An 18822-nucleotide genomic window follows, 5' to 3' on the forward strand; every position below is an offset into this window, starting at 1 on the left:
GTGAGTGCAGTCTCTCTTATATTGGAGAAAACAAAGCGAAGTATTTGTACCCGCGTCAAAGAACATATAACTGATGTCAAACACCATCGCGTAAACAAGTCTGCAGTCTGCGAGCATGTCATGGCTAAACCTACACATTCAATGAAGTTTGACAAACCCCAGGTCCTTGGAAAAGAAGTCCCAGGATGCTGCGAGAGGCCATTGAAATTAAAAAACATCCTAATTTCAACAGGGAAGATGGTTTCTCCGTACCACCAGTTTGGGATCCAGTATTTCCTCTAATGAAAAATCCCAAACAGCCATAAGACTGCAGTACTAATTAATATGTTTTAGTTTATTCTAATTTATATTAATAATTAATAATAAATTGAACTAATAAAAATTCATTCAATAAAATAATTTGTAAAACTTAATGTAGCGTAAATTGGAATGTTTTCTTTGTATAATTAAAAATATGGTATTTAATTAATAACTACAATAGTTACAAAACTACTACTATAGTGAAAAAATAAGGTGGTTTGCATTCTAATATTGTTAGACATAACTGGTTGAAGTCAGTCAACCGTGACCTGTAACGGACCCGAAACGTCGGTTTGTTTGAAAAAACAAATATACGCGATTTAAATCCGGATAAATAGTTTCATTTCTACGTATTATCTTATCGAATTTAAACAGGAATTGCACGGGTGAAATATTCTTTTTACGGTACAATTCCATTAATTCATTTATTTCTCTCATGAGTTTGGTTGTAATTTGTGGTTGCCTATGTGTGTGTCCATGGCATCCGTGATACAGTTTCTCTAGTGCGGGGCTATGAGTGTGCGTTATTTATTTAATGATTTCAGAAAACTTTAATTTTGAAAATTGGTAGGTATGCAAAAGTTATTTGTAAACGTAAAATAAGTTATATGGATTCTCAAAGTTATAATAATAAATAATATGTAAATAATATAATTATATTTGGCAAAAAACCAGTAACTTAACTTTATTACACATTTTTATAACATTTCTATAATTTTTCTATTCCTATTTTAATTCATTTACTTGGGTTTTAATTATACGTTTTTATTATTTTCTGTTTTTGTATTAACCCCAGAAGTTTTATTATGAAATAAATTAATAAATGGAATATTCTTTATTGCACATAAAAAATTACAATGACGACACGGAACAATCATGTAAGTGTTACAGAATAAGCTCAAGTACAACAGGTGGCCTTATGGCTAAGTAGCAATTTTTTCAAGGCAACCATAAGATAGAAATTTAAAAGTTCGAAAGGTGGGTGCAATCAATGAATATCTTGTAATGGAAGTATTGTATTACCAATAAGTACAATATATGTATATTGAATGCTAATAATGTATATATAATAATAATATTTACTTATACTTTTGTAGGAAAATAAAATAAGTAATAAATTAATAAATATATTTATAAAACCTTTTGAATATCCTGTATACTATGATAGTCTGACAAGCGGACTTACATTATTTACTTGCATGTATTTACTTTTCGTTGATGGATTGTTTGTACTAACTTGTATATGGAACTACATTCTTAATATATTATAACCTACTTGAATGTTGATAAGCTCAAACTGTACAGGTAACATTGAACAGGCTTATGAATCAGTTTATGTAGTTAATTTTTTTAGTTCAATTATTAACTGCTATTTCACGTTTCATTACTGTTCCAGTCAGGCATAAAGATAACATTAGTAGTGAAATGTAGTTTTGAAGGAACCGGAAGTTTGGTTTGTTTCTACATATTATTTATTATGTCTACTTATTATCTATTAACTACAAGCATTTACAATACACGAACATATAATACAATTTCATATTTTATTTTACTTTAAGATTTTATTTTTAATTTTTTTTATTATTATTTTGTTGGGAAAGTTAAACATTAATATTTATGTATGCCTAACCTAAGTTCTTTTAATATATTGGTATTATTTTTCGCCATTTTTAATTTTCGATATTTTTTTGACAATTTTTTATAGTCTTTCTTTTCTATTAAGTGTCTAAGAGTATTTTTGTTTCTGTTTTCTTAACTGTATAGTTGATTTCATAACTACATTTACTTGAATGATCTGATGTCTTGAAAGAATTAACATGATTTTCTTGGAGATCGATCTCTAGAATGTCCCCTAGATCGTCCTCTAGAATGTTCCCTTGAACGACCCCTGGATCTGCCCCTAGACCGATCACGGGATTTTCCCTTAGAACGATCACGAGATCTTCCCCTAGAACGATCACGAGATCTTCCTCTAGAACGACAACGAGGCCTTCCTCTGGAACGACCACAAGATCTCCTCCTGATACTCTCACGGGATCTTCCTCTAGAACGACCACGAGACCGCTCCCTGGAATGTCCTCTAGACCTTGACCGACCAGTTATTTCTATTTGAACGGTAATATTCTCTTGCTTTAAGCGAATTATTCCTCCGGTGTCACCTGAAGATTTTCCCCGTGAGCAACTCCGTGACTTTTCTCTAGATCTTCCCCTGGAGTTTTCCGTAGCTCGATCTTGACATTTGTTCCTGGAACGTGACATTGCTTGTTCTTTATTTATTTCAACATTTTTTGGTTCCTCTTGGTCAATAATAATCACTTCTTGAGTCTCTTCCAAGTCATAACCTCCACAATCTTCATTGCCTTGAGAGACATTTGATGGTGGGTTATTTTCATTATCTTGACTTTTGAATTCTGTTGAATGCAATTCTGCTTGCTCGTTTCTATTATAGCTTCTAAATCGACTTCTATACTTTTCTATCGAACGTGAGCGATCTCGTCTTTCTTTAGAAACATTATTACTTTCCTCACCTGTTCTTTCTACGGAGCTTGTCGACCTGCAGCCATCTCCTTGAATCTCGACGACTATGTCCATGATTTAAACTGGATCTGTAACATACAGAACTATTTGTGTTGAAAATTATGTTAATATCATTAGATAAAAGCACTCACGCGTACTGATAAAAAGACTGCTAGTCTGTACAACACGTTATGACTTATGATAATAATAAAGAGAATGAGGGCTTTATATAGGTGAATTTATTTCGCAATATTCAATTGTTACGTAATATTTTGAAATGTTATGCAATAGTAGGTATAAATGTTAATATTACGTAATATTATAACATATTATGCAAGAGATCTACAGGATGCTCACATAGTAACGCCTATAATTAACAAGTACCTATATATTTTATGCCTATACAGACGGATGCATCTTACATGGTTTCAGTATCTAGTTGCTTTTTAAAACGCTAATAAACTTAGTTTTAAAAATATAATGAATATGTGAATATCGTTTTTTTTTGGTATTGTCAGTACACGAGAACTGAAAGACTCCTTTTCTGCGTCTTGATTTTGATTCAAATTGGAATAGATCCGATCGGTTAGTCTCGAAGAACCTGAATCCTACTATATCTTTCTTTAATTTGTGAGTTAAATCAACTATTGTTCCGATTAGAAATGTCAAAAGTTTCCGATGGGCCAGTGTGAATCGCAATTATGCGCCTCGACTCTGAAAAGACCTTAGACTATTTTTTCCATCCTCTAAGGAAAAGACGCAGTTTCCGATCGGGAGAGGCAATCAAAATCAAGCTACTGTACTCAAAATTGAATATAGACTTCAGCGTATCAGATCGCTAAAGTAAATCGTTGCTGTAGATAAAAGGTTTTAGGTCAGTTAAGAACTCCAAAATTCTTAAAAAAGTATTTAGTAAGTAACCCCTTTAATTTCATTTTCTTACGTTTGTGATATAAATATAAAAGGTTTTGCAAGTTACGCTTTGTTGATATCTAATAATATTTGCAGAAGCCAGAGATGGCAGTATGTAAGAAATGGTTAATGATTACAATGACTTCGAAACAGAATCAAGGAATGTAGAAAAAAAGCCCCGCGAACATTGAACACTGTCATAGAGGATTTGGTCTTCATCGATGAATATAGTTTTTCGCCCATACAAGCGTTTTTTCGCGGCAGATAAAAATTTGCTCTAGTCCGCGTGAAAATCGGCATATGGGGTCTCTGTGGGTGTCTCATTATATTTTTCGGTCCAAATTATATTTTTCGCCATTTTTGCGGCTGAAATCATTTATATGAAAATGATTTAGGGTAAAAACTTCGTTTCCGCCGTTTTTCGATATTGCCGTTTCTGGTCTCAAACTAGGGAATTTACTATATTATGAGTAGCAGAATAACGATAACTCATGAAAGCAATACCCAGTCCAACGTAAGTTAAAAATATTCATTTCCTAAATTGCTCGAGACAGGATGGGAAAACGATGCCTTACTTTCTCAAACTCGTATCTTTTAGAGCAGCCTTTCCCAAAGTGGGCGATAACGCCCCCTTGTGGGCGCTGCAGGCCTAAAGGGCTGTAAGAGACCCAGAAAAAAAAATGGGGACGTTGTGTTGGACGTTGGTGACGTTGCTTAGGGGGAGATTTGTAATTTAATCTAGGAAGACTCGACACCGACTGAGCTCTCGACTCTCAACTACAACTTGTGAAACTAATGAGATTGCGCAAACTAACTCGGTTCGATATTTTGTCTCCGTGTAGTTCATATATATCTGTCCTGTTTTATTGAATAAATAAAATAAAAATCATGTCAAACGGCAGCTCCGTTTCGAAATGAAAGTAGACACAAACAAACAAATAAAAAGGCAACAGACACAGTTTCGCATTTTAATAGTTATTAGTATTCCTAGATAGGTAATTTTCGTAGATAATAGACCGCGGGCAATCATGTTTTAACAAGTTTTTGTTAAATAACCCGATTTATGCATTCCTGTATCAATCAGCTGGTTCATAGATTACTTGTTCTTACTCGTTGAGTACGATTGAGCGTCGAATGAGAAAACGAGTTTATGCATGCTTGTCTTATTCCTGTCAGTACGTGCTGCTTATGCAATTATATAAACAACGTAATTTTATTTTCATTTGCGGTTTCGCGTGTAATAGATAAGCAGTACTTAGTTCAACACTTACTTACGTATTTCTCAAAACAAAACAATGTCGGCACTAAAACAGAAGAGACAGCAATACTGTGCGGAATATATTTAATCGGTTTCATTGAAAATCCCACAAACCCATCGTTGCCTTTGTGCCTTCTATGTCACAAAGATTACTAATAATAATAAAAACATTTTCGAATGAAGCAATGAAGCCTTCAAGACTGCAAGATCATTTGAATAAAATGCATCCAGATAAGAAAGACAAGAATGTAGTATATTTTCAAGATCTAGAGAAGTAGCATAATACTCAGCCAAGTGTAGCAAAACTCTTTTCGGCGGCTGCTAAGCAAGATGACGACCGACTTCGAGCTTCTTACAATATCTCTTTGTTAATTGCTCAAAAAGGCTAACCACACAACATCGGAGAAGATTTAATTTTGCCAGCAATAAAGGAAGTAATTACTACTGTGCTTCATAAACCGGCCGCAGATATTATCCGAAAAATTCCTTTGCGTAATAATTCTGTGCAAAGACGAATTGATGAAATGGTTGAAAACATTGAAGAATCATTGTGCAATCATCTGAGGACTAGTCTATTCTCAATTCAGCTTGATGAGTCCACTTTACCAACTAATGAAGCATTGTTGCTGTCTTACGTGAGGTTTATTAAAGATGAGAAAATATGTGAAGAACTATTGTTTGATAGAAATTTAGAGACCGACACAAAAGGCGAAACCATATTCAATACATTGGAAAAGTTTTGTGATGAGAAAGAGATTCCCTTGAAAAATATTATACCAGTTGCTACGGATGGCACTCCGGCTATGACAGAGTGCCATAAAGGCTTCATAGCGTACTTAAAAAATAAAATTGGTGTCCATGCTGCACATTGCGTTATTCATAGACATTTGGTTGCTAGAAATTTAAGTGAACGACTATTTCAATCACTGCAATATGTCATCAAAGCAATCAATAAAATCCGTAGCAGCGTAAGTCAATGGTAGCAGCTCTTTGAATGATAGATTATTTCATTAGCTTTGTGTTACTAATGACGAAGATTTCAACCGTTTGTTGTTTCCATGTTGGTTCATCTTCTGCTTCTACACAAAAAGAATATGGACAGACGTGAGTTTCACAATTTTCCAAATTTATCAGCATCCTGCAGTAACGACGAGTTGTTTGCCTACTGCCAACATTTGGAAAACCTCCACATTGACTTCACCGAACGATGCCAGGACATTTTGAACTAATAACAGACTGGGTGTTGGATCCGTTTTCAAATGTTAACATAGCAATATCAACTCAGCTGAAAGGAGAACTTATAGAATTGACAACGAACGAGGAAATAAAAATCAAGTTCAAAAATGGCTCCCAAGAATTTTGGCTAAAAAATTGATCCCGCAATCGTACCCTGGATTGTGGTCAATCGTTCAACGATTCTTGATAGCATTCCCATCGTCATATTTGTGTGAACGTGGTTTTAGTGCTGTGACAACGCTGCTTACTGAAAAGAGAAATCGTTTTATGTTACCGAAAGTGGTGAATGCGACTGTTCTTGAGTATTTGGAACCTGATATCAACAAACTTATTAAACAGCATCAGATTCATCCTTCACATTAGTTTTTATATAAGAATCGATTATGTTTCTTTTATTTTGAATAAAAGATACTCAGTCAGAATACTATAAAGTTGCATTTCAATAATCATTCTCATGCAGGCAGGCAGGTGTAGCCCGTAAGGAGTTAACTTGAGACCTGAGCGCCGTTATGTACTACCTACTGCGGTCAGGTCTCAAGTTAACTCTTGCGGGTTATAGTAAGTCTCTTTAAAATGAATGTATCTCCGCTAATATAGCTCACAATAATTAATTTAATTTGAAGTTATGGTGGTTTTTAAGTAGTGGAAAAATGGGGGAGCGATAAAAATAATTTATTCTCAAAGTGAGCAGTAGACAAAATAAGTTTGGGAACCCCTGTTTTAGAGCGTGATTATTCAGAAGATGGTAAAACTTCTTATTTATTTTAAATTTCTTATCAAGGGTATTAATTTGGATGCACTACTTTAAGAATAGGCAAAAGCCAGTGTGTAAATATGAATGTGAAAGTGAAATCAGGCTGCAAAATTTGTATAGACAATCCATTTTTTGCATTTCAGTAACTTTCGTGTTTTAAGATTTAAGACGAGTTTGAGAAAGTGAAAAGGAGGAAGAACTGTGGGGTTGCATATCACTTTTTTGTATAATAATTATGATCAATTTGTATAATAACTACCTCCTACATATTAATAGCTACAAAAAGCATATAAAATTTACACAGACGCTAAATAATATAATATTTCATATGGTAAATTTGACGTTTCTTCTATTTAATGAACGTACCATTCGTTACTGCCGGCTGGTCGAGCTCCTGGTGTGGTGCATCCCGCAGTATAAACATACCCCGTATCAAAGCCCTACCACGCACCGCAGGCCAAGACCTACACTTCGGTGGGGTACATGGCTCATTTCAAAATATATTTATATACAAACATTGACGGCTTATCTATTATCATGGCAAAAATTACAAAGTCAAAAAGTAAATGATTGCGGTACAAGAAAGTAGCTTGAGGAAGAAAAGTCACGTGTAAAAATAGTATGGTTTTGCATGGAACTAATGAGAATAAATACATTTTAAGAATACAGTGGTTCCACGTGAAACAGAGTACATGGAACTACTGGGAATAAATGCAAATTTCATGTGATGCTGTAAGTGACTCCATTTAAACCCATACTATCTATACTGTCGTTGTGTGTGTCGTAGTATTTTGTGCCGTGGTCACACCCCGGACACTCCATACAACGGTCGAAAATTATTTACCTACTACTACACACAGCAAGGCGCTATCTGCACACGCGCAAATGTGTGCGTGCAGTGGCAGGGTTACCCATCACTTTCTTGCTCTATTACGTTACGTGATCAAAGCGGCAACATAGCGAAAATGCTAACGCGAATCTAATATCTATGATTCTATTAATAGAATCCACAATCCAAATAATTACACATGTCTATTATGTATTTATATCGATATCATATCATATTTTTCATTAATTCATCAACTAGAGTAACATTGAAGATTTATTTAAAAAATATATTAAAAGCCCTTAAAATGTTATATTTTGGACATGTAGTTTTAAATAAGGTAACCAAGGTATTTGAAATTGCGTGTCCAAGTTAATCATCATTATTTAGTTAATAATTAGGTATATTCACTACTTACGTAATATTTATCGGCAATACAAATTGAAAATTCGAGAACTCTCTTTACTTTTTGTTCTCTGCCGTGGTAGCAAGCATCACCAAATTGTAGATTTCAGTTTAAGTACATGTGTACCAGATTTATTATATTACGTACAGTAGGTACCAAATGCTTTAAAAGCAAACCTAAAATATTTTGTCTCACTACTCATTAACTTCAACGTAGTGTAATACCTACTAAAATATTACACACGATGCAATGATTAATGAGTGAGTTTGGGTGTAATTTGTGGTTGTCTATGTGTGTGTCCATGGCACCCGTGATACAGGGTTTCCTAGTGCGGGGCTATGTTGAGTGTGTGCGTTATTATTATTATGGAAGACATGCCTAATATGTACATTTTGTCTTATTCCAGGAAATAAAATTTTGTGGTCGGGTCTACATTATGTAGTATAACAATTTTGCGCTAAATTCGCATTAATTTTTTACTTATGGGTATCGGACGTCACACATGGGAATTGTTTTGTTTTGTTGTTTTTTCATTAATTATCCATGTCACCACTCTTGCTGTAGACATCATGTATAATGAATTGCAAACATTAACCTACCAATAAATAGGTGAATGATTGCAAAATATTATGTAATAAACACGATTACTCATTATTTACAGAAAAGTCATTTCCACGGATTATTGTGTGAAAAACAAAAATAAAACTATTATTTTATTCAATTTGTTTGTTATTACTTAAATATATGGTTTCCAAATCGAAACAATGAAGAAAAATGAAGCACTAATTTCATTTCTAAAAATATGACAATAAGAGTAATCTAAAGATCTACGGTGAATTGGAAATGTCCATGTTGTCGGGCGAATTCTTTTCGTCGCCTAAATCTTGATGTTTATTTTCTATGATAGAATTGTTTTTCTCTTCGTGAACAGGCGGGAGAGTTGGAGTGTTCCCGCGTGACCGCTTTTCGTGGGATGTTTTACTACTATCCTTGGTAGAATGAGAGCGGCTCTTCGATCTCCGGCTGCTCGAACGTGAACGCTTGCGGTCACGGGAACGAGATCGCTTTTTATCCCTCGATCGAGATCTCTTCTTATCTCTAGATCTAGACCTCTTACGATCACGAGAGCGCGACCTTTTTTTATCCCGGGAACGAGATCGTTTTTTATCCCTGGACCGTGACCTTTTTCTATCCCTTGAGCGGGACCGTCTACGCGAGCGAGAACGCTTCCTACGCGAACGTGACCTTGATCTACGCCTAGACCGCGACCGGTCACGTTTTTTGTCACGTGAGCGAGACCTATCACGTTTTTTAGAAGGCGACCTTTCCTTTTCTTTATCGCTTTCTTTCTCTTTGTCGTCAGCTGGAGTCGAGGCTTTCGATTTCGATTCAACCACGGGACCATTGCCATTAGTTTCAACTTCTGGCTTACTTTCTTGGGGGGGTTCAACCTCTTTTTCAGGTGTTTTGGATTTGTCCTTTTTTTCTTTGTCGTTGGAGTCTTTTTTATCCTTGTCCTTATCTTTTTCTTTGTCTTTATCCTTGTCCTTGTCTTTGCGATCGCGTGAGCGGTCTCGCGAGCGATCACGGTCGCGTTTGGAACGCGAGCTGCGGTGACGCGAGCGAGAACGGGATCTACGTGAGCTCCGATGGCGAGAACGAGACCTGCAAATTAGAATTTTAAATTTTAACCATTCACTTGTGAAACTTCAACTATATATGAGAATTCATGGCCTAGAGGTCACTTTCTTGTATACCAACAAAAAAGACAAATCTTGAAGGGTAGTATTAGGATGCTGCCCTAAGGCAATTTCTCTTGATTTTGTAAAAGCTTATGCCTAGTGTTATATGACCGTTACAGCCTTGTTGTTATGTTGATGGACGGCATAGCGTATTAAACCTGGTACATCAAATATGTAAGGTAGTTAAAAATATAACTATTTTAGAAGTATAATTACATTGATATTCTTTGAATTGTTGAGCACCACTTTTTACACAAACATTATATATCGGACTATAGTCATATCCTGCATAATTAAGAGTGATCTGACCCCTACGTTAATCCTACGAGTTATTTGAAAAAAGATAGACGAATTACGCGTACGAGGGCAACATAATTAACTCCGGAACATTACTCAAAAACGCACAGACCAGAACTAATTTAGAAAATTTGAGTTCCCAAATTGGTCTTACAGAGAATCGAACTCGGGACCTCCTTATCTAACGCCCGCAGCGCTAACTACAGAGGCCCAAAGGTAGGCAAAATCGTTATCGGTTTCAGTTTTTTTTTGTCAATATCAAATTTTCTTTTAACTCTACTTGCGTCTAGCCTATACGTCATGTGCACATAAAAGTAAGAAATAATCAGAATAATGAAAAATAAAAAATTTAGTGTTTTTAAGGAACTGAAAGATTTATTGGCAAATCTTATTATAATCATTAAAGAATTTCTGAGCAAAATTTTCGAACATAAAAGTACAGTTGAAAACAACTTGTTTACCTTCCCTTCTACTTTGCTGTGCCCAAAAGGGTGTGGTCATAATATGAGCACCGTGTAAATCATTGTGGAAAGTAAATAAAGAATATTTCTGCTACCGCCGTTGAATGGCGCATGTGACTTTTTTTAAAATTTGTTATGCGTACTGCCGTGATCAGAAAAGAATGTCTGTCACTATTTTTATTTTTTCCTAGATGGATAAGGTTACAGCAAGATAAAGTAAATATTTTTTAAATTTAATTTCTTCAATCATTATTTTCTGTTTTGAGTTTTTGTCACAAGCGCCCTTTTAACCTAGGGCGGCAGAATTAATATTGAATGATATTTGGAATAAAGTAAAAGATAAATATTAACAAATGTCTATTTACCAACCCCTAGAGATTCTTATTCACTGTTCTCCGGGAAATCGTCTTACGAACCATTTAACTAACAATTTTAAGTGTAATTTGCACATACTTGAATTTGGTGTTGGGAAACCAAGATATTCACAGATCTAATTAACTATAAGCTCCCATCCTCCAATTTTTATCTTCTAATTTTTTATATTCAGAAGAAAATAATATTGTTTTGATTGTGATTACCAAGGTAATGAAGAAAACATTATCTTTAATCAACACACAAGAATCTAAAAAATATTTTTAGTAACAATATAAGAACACATGAAACACATATGCAATTTACCAAGAACAATAGTAAGACACCTATAGCAATACAAGAACAAATGAAACACAATTGCAATACACCTACAACGATAGTAAGACACCCATAAACAATATAAAAACAGATGCAACACATCTGTAGTTTACCTAGAACGATGGCGATGGCGTGAGCGGGAGCGTCGCGAACGGTGGCGGGAGCGCGAGCGGGAGCGTTTGCGGTGACGAGACCGCGAGCGACGCGATCGAGATCGCGAACGGCGGCGAGACCTCGAGCGGGAACGCGTCCTGGAAATATTCAAATTTCATCAGTCAAATCTATTTATTTAATCTGAAGTAGATAGTTACACTATACATGTATAGTAGTCATTGCAAGATAGCAGGGAATTGGACTACATGTCGTGGTGAATGCTCACTGATCCCACGGCGCCGACTCAACCGGCGAGAGGGAAACCCGGGGGGTTTTTGTGGGGTAGGCCCTCCAGTCTGGAGAGAGAGTCCCCACATAACCCCTGAGTCTCCCTGGGCTCAGGGGTATCCATAAAGATTTCCCCCCCGTCAAAAAAAAAAAAGGGAATTGGCCTACAAAGTATTTAAAATTAACCATAATGGATATAGACATATTGCAGACATACAGATATTTTGTTCTTCTAATGGTAGTGCTGATGGTCTAACTCTTTTCATCATTAATGCGTTTATAGTACTTGTTTATTACTTTTTTAAATTATTAATGACGTTATGAAAGCGGACTACGCACAATTATTTTCACCATTGTGAATATTTTGGGTAGTTTCGAATATTTAATATCAAAAGACAACTAAACGGTTATTAAATAACTGATTATAATTCGTTCACATTCCTTAATACCTGCAAACGATATTTACATTTGTAATAGTGAATTCAACTAGTAATTAATATAATAATTGTTATAAAACATAGCTTGCAAAGATAATGCAGAAACCATTGTTGGCGTAGTCTAAGCGCCTGCAAAACTATTATTAACAATTACATGGAGAAGATAAACCGTCTTTTTTAGATGATAATTTTTGCAAAGGTGTTTTATTTTTTATTTATTTATTTTTTTAAATAACTTTTTATAGAAGCTTTCTAAAATAGTGAAAAAAAGGTATGTTTAGGTAGAGATTAGATAGTAAACAGTTACATAAAAAACGTAAATTATATACTGCTAGAACCATGAAAAACGTAAAGTGGTCCAGCCAACCTGGCGGCAGAATGGCAGGCCACTTTATTTCTTTAATATTTCCATTAACTCAAAGGTAGAAAATATGTCAATAAAGGTACTAAATAGTAGACAATAGGTAGTAAGTAATGAGCACAGTATGATTTGTATAATCTCGTTTAGTCCAGCCATCCTGACAGACATGACAATGTGCACTTACAACTTACGAGAATTTCTCATATTCACTTACAAAGTAGTTTTAAGATTTTTTCTGATTATTATCTGATTGCCTATTGTGGCTAAGTCAGAATAATCAATACAGCTCTGTAACATCCACAATAAGATATAGGAATAACAGTGTGGGGTGAGGTGTTAAATTTGTTATAAATAGATATGATTGAATACTAATGATTTAAAGGAAATAATCACCTCCTCTTATCTTTGGAAAGCAATCCTATAACAGGGTCAATAGCAGCAGAGATGAGATTTTGTGCCTCCTTCACACGACACATGGCTTCTTCAATTTCTCGCTGTGCTGCTTCATTGCTTTTCGTCTGCGGCTTGCTGATTGCTTGTGTCGCATGATGCACCTGACGATGTTAGTCAATAATGTTACCAGTTTACAAATAACGTATCTTTTAACTTACTATAGTTATCACAATGTAACAGCACTGTTTTGACAGGTAAGAAATATGACAAATTGTAGCTTTATAGCAGCAAAAAAATTTTTACTCGATGATATAATACATGTCAACAGTATGTGCCTATTTGAACACAGGGCAGAAACAACAGTTAAGTAAGGTAAGCATAAATATAACAGTAGCTTATGTAATGTACAAATGAAAACTGGTGAAATGATGTTGTTTTCCTATTTAACCTTTGTGAATTTAGATTAGCATTATTTACATTAACACACTTGTACTTTTAAGTACAGTTGTGTTTGTAGCTTTAATATTCAATGTCTTCCCTATAACAAGAATTATCAACAAAATAGATTGCACGTTGAGAAGGAAAGTGACCCAATACCATGAATTTCGGAATACGCAAAATAAAATTTGCAGTTGTGATATTTTTATATATTTTCTCATTTAACCATTAAGTACTAAAAATAATGGCCTCATTAGTCCCGGAAAATAACGATAAAACATTCAGCTATATTACCTGAAAAAAATGTTGTCTGATTATTTTTATATTTAAAAATATACTAAAAAGTATAATTCTTTACTGAACTTTTTGTTGTCATTTAATATAACAAGAATTAAGTCTTTTCATTTTTACTAGCTAAGTAACATGTTTAACCTTACCAAGATTAAGCAGTTATAATTACAAAAGTATGGCCTCATAAGTAATAAGTAATTTGCTTTTGTAAAAATTTGATTGTGTTAATCAGAACAAAAATGGCTCATTTGCTAATCTGCTCTTTCTCATTCACTACTTATTATTATTATTACTTTGCAGATTCAGATTCAATATAATTATTATTATTAAGGTGGCTTCATTCAAGGCCTGCAGCATTTCATCACTGCGACCATACATTCATCTATTGTGATCACCACTAATCACAATTTGGACCCAAGACCAACAGCAAAAGAGCTTAAGCTTTCCTGGCTTCTACTGTTTTGATGTCCTGTGGTTGTGACCTGTGCCTACCCAGTATTTATTAGCTTCATACACCCAATGCGGGGCAGCATTGGGTAGACATGGCAAACTACACTTTCTGTAATTTCAGCACTAAATATGGTGTTGCAATACCGACGCATGAGTGGAATTTCTAACATATGCAAGAGACTTATATAGTGAGTCTATGCCATTTGAGCTTTAGTGGCTCAGTTCCAGACTAACACTCCTGATGAAAAATGATTTTAAAATTATTTTATGGATAAATAAATTTTCATTCCAAAGGTGCAAAATGTACAAGCATGAATAATATGACAATGAAAGCCAATAAACATGTTTTTGTACCTTGATAGTCTGTCCTTCCAAAACAGAACCATTCAATTGAATCGCCTTAAGTACCCCCTCCTGCTCAGACATCTCAATCAGTGCATACTTCAACTTATCTGCATCTCGCTCACAAAAGCGCAGGTACTTCACTTCACTAGCCTGACTGAAATGGTCTATCAGCTGTTGGTATGTCAGAGAACCAATGTCAGCCACCAACACCGTTCGTCTTATCTCCTCAATCTTCCTAGAGTCATATGCAGCAGGCAAGGGAGGATACGGCGGCAAACCAGCCGCTGCCATTCTAGGATCATGAGTCTGAATCACCTGACTACCAGGCATTCCTTCCAGCGTGTTAACAACGTGCGCCGGCAACCGAGGCTCCACAGAACTTAACCCAGGTACGAGAGTTCCATTGCTAGACATCTCGAGAGCTTTGTGCTCGTCAGGTATCTCACCGGACTGCATCGGAATCACAATAAGGGCACGGTCTATGAAGACGGTATTCGTCATATGTTGGGCAACGTTTACTGTCGCCGAATCGTAATATTTCACGTAACATATTCGTGATTGTACTGGACAGGACACATCTCTTATAGTAGGATATAATCTAATGTCGTCTATTTTTCCCAAATAACCAAACAACGTCTGCATTTGGTCTTTAGTTGCTTGCGGCGCGATATTGGTGACTTGTATCACCCGCGTACTTCCAGACACCATTTTGGATGATTTACACATGAAGGCAACTTGTATGTTATATTTATCAACACAAACACTAAAGCGATAGAAAACCGCCTCTAAATGCTACATATTGTTGGGGAAATGTGATTTTATGCGATCAAGACAACTTTGTGAAAAAAAAAACTAATCCACACGCTACGTTAGCAAAACCGAAACGAAAATGTTATTATAATGTTACCATTTTGTATGTACCATTTACCTTAGATTAGAAAAATCTTATAATACCAAGATGAATTTAAAGGTAATTTCCTAAATTTATTTCATTATTTTGGATTCAACAACTGGATTTAAGTCCGTCAAGACGATAGTGTTGGGTCATGGAAAAATTTCTGTTTGAAAAAACCATGTTTTTCAAAAACATAAATATTTTTCCGAATTTCAAATATTTTTCCTTTAATTTTCCATACTTGACGTAAAGTTGAAGTTAATGAACGAAAATGATGGAGCCGTTACAAAGGTTTTTTCGCTGTTGTGAAAACATTTATCTCGTTTTTATAATTGGCTATAATTAAACAAATTTATTGTAATTCATGTTAAATAAAACTTTAAAAGATATTTCTAAACGTAGAACATATTATGAGCTTTCGAATTAAATGAAGGCCTGGCTCATAGGACTTGTATCCAAGCCAAAAAAATTAGCATCAAAATTACATATATTTTTCCAATTTTTCAACAACTTTTTCGGAAAAAAAAATATTTGCCAAATTATTTTTTTTTCTAAATTGTAACTGTATAAAGTATACTATTGCCATTTTATAATTTAAAATAATACTAAAAATTTTATTATTCGTCTCATTGTCGCGAAAAGTTAAGAAAAAAAAATTATAGCGCCAACAATACGCCGTTTTGAAAACTTCTTTCATTGATGTATATTCTTACAAGAAAATGGAATCAAATTTAAAAACAGGTTCGTACACAATCGTTGTTCGTAGGATATAATAGTATTTTTTTATTGTAATTCAACGATATCTACGTAGATTGAAGTCGTCGTTGTATTTGTTTTATTAACCGTAGTTACGTGTTGTTACACCGAATAAACTTTATAGCAACAAATCTGAAGTCAAAAAGAGAGAGACAAGTATTGAAACTGCGAAGTATGGAGCGTTCACTTAGCGAAGAATTACATTCGGTAAAGTCCGACATAGAACATCTTACAGAACAACTTGAGGTTAGAAAGTTTCGGTATAAATGAAAATGTTATTTTTACATCACAAATTTATATAATGGTTTAAATATTATATCGTCTGCTTAAAGGTAAAACCACATAAGTGACATTTTCCACAAAAAATCTCCAAATTATGTACTAGTTGTAAGAAATTCAACATCTTTCTGTAGATAATACTCTTATTAAGTTTACAGTTTTTTTGTTATTGAGTTTCACGTGCAAAAAAATAGTGATTTTCTTATAAATATATAAAATATAAATTTAAGACTTTTTGTGGAAAATGTCACTTATGTGTTACCTTTAAACAGACGATATAAAGGTTTGTAGTCTTGTATCAAACAACTTGTAATAAGTAATTAAGTTACTAGTTGTTTGAAACAAAAACCGCCTACAATTTAAAAAAAATATGCCTAATCACAATAATAATTTACTTAGGTTAAATATGTGACATAGGTACATGAACCCAATTTTACTATGCAGGATTTGAAGGACCAAATTCATGAAACCTGCTTCAAAGTATCAAGAATTGAGACGTATAAAAGCACCGAAAACATAAAAATGGAATCTCGATTGACCTGTTTGGAAAAACACAAACAAGCTTTTGATGAAATATTTGAAAAAGGTTTGTGCGCTTTGTTCCGACTACTGCAAAGTCTAATGGACTCCAAAACTAATTTGTTTATTTTTTTATTCAAAATGTAAGTCGTAACCATGGTCGTAACAAACATAATAAATCTGTGACATAGTTATGTCACAGATTTTTAAGATGGAGGTGACATGATTCGTGAAAAATGTCTACATGTAAATCCCTAGGTCCGAAAAAGACGGTATGAAATGAGTAGGTGGCAACCATACCGAGTAATGCTAGCACAATAATATTATGTGCAAACTTGATACTTTTGTAGATTTGACTGGCCCTCTGTGAGAACAGAGTGAGATTAAGTTATTTTTCTCTTGTTTTATCTCTTTTCAAATAGAACCATTGATTTCTACAATTGTGGTTTCTACAATTGTTTTAGAGCTTTTACTAAATGACTAATATATTTTAAACATTTTACAGAGGGAGCTCACTCAATCCACATACACGTCTTTATTTATATAGTGTATTTAAAATGTCGTTCGCTGCATGAAGGGTCTGTTTCTGCAATAACCGAAAACTATACGGCAGACGGATGTCTTCAGCCATGGCAGCAGCCATCTGTTACATGCTGGTGCCTTGCACTGCACTATGATCATAAGATAATTTCGCGCAGCTCAGGCAGCTTGTTTTTATTATTATTTCTTAATGGCGGTCACAAGCCTTGGGCCAGTTTCGAAGCATGCGGTCAGTTAATGTTGCTCAATAGTTTCGAAAAGAGCATGCAGATATTATTGGTCAAAAACGCCAATGTTAAGGCAGCACCAAGGTATTTATTTTTGAAAGGGTCACAATTTATATCTGATAACCATAACTGCCGACTTTCATTGTGTTGTACTGTAGCGTTTTTTGTTGGCGCCACTATGTCAGACATTGCAGCGTTTCTACGATCAATTTTCGACGAGAGTAACAAGAGTCGACTGTTGCCAAATCTGCGACCATTGACGAAAAACGATAATCTGCGCTGGCGCTTATGTATAGTTCCACCAAATTTATTTTTGTTATTAATACGATTAAATTTCGCAAAATGAGTGATTATGCGCTGGAGGCTTCGCAACTTCAATATGGAAGATCCGTGTCAGTCATGTCATATAGCACGTGTAGCGCAACACCCCGCATCTCCGCAAACACGAAGGAAGACCCATACACGGATACGACGAAACTGATCAATTTTTACTTTAGGGCGAACTTTATTGCAACTTCGAAACAAGGAGTTGAAACAAAAAGAGCTGGAAGAAGAAGAGAAAGAACTACAGAAAAGAAATAAAATTGTAGAACAGAATGAACTACATGCGAAGATGGTTAGCACTGTTGAAGAAGAGATCAAAGCTATTGAAAGGGAATGCACTGTCCTTAAGGTAATTTTTTAATAATAGCTTAGCGTATGGTTTGACCACGTTTTGGGTATGTTATGTATTGTACATACACGGATCTAGTGAACTGATTTGGCCGAAATATAAACTTGACGTATATTTTAAACCCTAAAGATTTATTCTGAGAAACTTTATGATGTACAATTGAGTTTGAAAGGTTTGGAAAGTAGTAAAGTTGGACAGACGTTGCGACCACGATGTTTCTCAGTAAATATAAAACTTTTGGGCCAGTCGCTACAGAAACAAACACACAAAAAGCGTTTTAACCGATTTCGCAGAAACGAAATAATGCTATAATGCTAAAGCTGAGACGAAAGTTGATGGAAACAGAAAACGAGCGTAAAGAATTATTGAAGAAACGTGAAGATTCTTAAAATATGTAACTATTAAGGATCGTTGAATAATAATAAAACGCCTACGGAT

At 34.7% G+C, this 18822-nt stretch overlaps 2 protein-coding genes across 2 annotated transcripts; one reads left to right on the plus strand and one right to left on the minus strand.

Moving 5' to 3' along the window:
* Window positions 1–8936: 8936 nt before the first annotated feature.
* On the minus strand, window positions 8937–15331 carry LOC113230674 (probable splicing factor, arginine/serine-rich 7). The gene is made up of 4 exons (XM_026464706.1): window positions 14505–15331; window positions 12972–13132; window positions 11513–11650; window positions 8937–9874 (listed from the first exon to the last, which is right to left on the minus strand). The coding sequence occupies exons 1-4, from the start codon at window positions 15219–15221 to the stop codon at window positions 9037–9039; spliced, it is 1854 nt and encodes a 617-aa protein (XP_026320491.1). The 5' UTR covers window positions 15222–15331; the 3' UTR covers window positions 8937–9036.
* A 726-nt stretch (window positions 15332–16057) lies between these two features.
* LOC113230861 lies at window positions 16058–18773 on the plus strand. Its single transcript, XM_026464966.1, has 5 exons — window positions 16058–16131; window positions 16271–16392; window positions 16870–17011; window positions 18191–18384; window positions 18678–18773. The coding sequence occupies exons 1-5, from the start codon at window positions 16110–16112 to the stop codon at window positions 18771–18773; spliced, it is 576 nt and encodes a 191-aa protein (XP_026320751.1). The 5' UTR covers window positions 16058–16109.
* Window positions 18774–18822: the final 49 nt, after the last annotated feature.

Source organism: Hyposmocoma kahamanoa, unplaced genomic scaffold (assembly GCF_003589595.1).
Source record: "Hyposmocoma kahamanoa isolate Upper Pololo Valley unplaced genomic scaffold, ASM358959v1 64, whole genome shotgun sequence".
NCBI classification, from domain to species: domain Eukaryota; kingdom Metazoa; phylum Arthropoda; class Insecta; order Lepidoptera; family Cosmopterigidae; genus Hyposmocoma; species Hyposmocoma kahamanoa.

Bases quoted from the DNA above. Each gene is read 5' to 3' on its own strand.
- LOC113230861 (XM_026464966.1), top strand. From the start codon at position 16,110: ATGGAATCAAATTTAAAAACAG. The intron at 16,393-16,869 runs GTTAGAAAGTTT...TTTACTATGCAG, and splicing joins ATCTTACAGAACAACTTGAG to GATTTGAAGGACCAAATTCA. The intron at 17,012-18,190 runs GTTTGTGCGCTT...TACGACGAAACT, and splicing joins TGATGAAATATTTGAAAAAG to GATCAATTTTTACTTTAGGG.
- LOC113230674 (XM_026464706.1), bottom strand. From the start codon at position 15,221: ATGTGTAAATCATCCAAAATGGTGTCTGGAAGTACGCGGGTGATACAA. The intron at 13,133-14,504 runs GTACAAAAACAT...TAACATCGTCAG, and splicing joins TGGAAGGACAGACTATCAAG to GTGCATCATGCGACACAAGC. The intron at 11,651-12,971 runs GTGATTATTTCC...GAATATTTCCAG, and splicing joins CTTTCCAAAGATAAGAGGAG to GACGCGTTCCCGCTCGAGGT.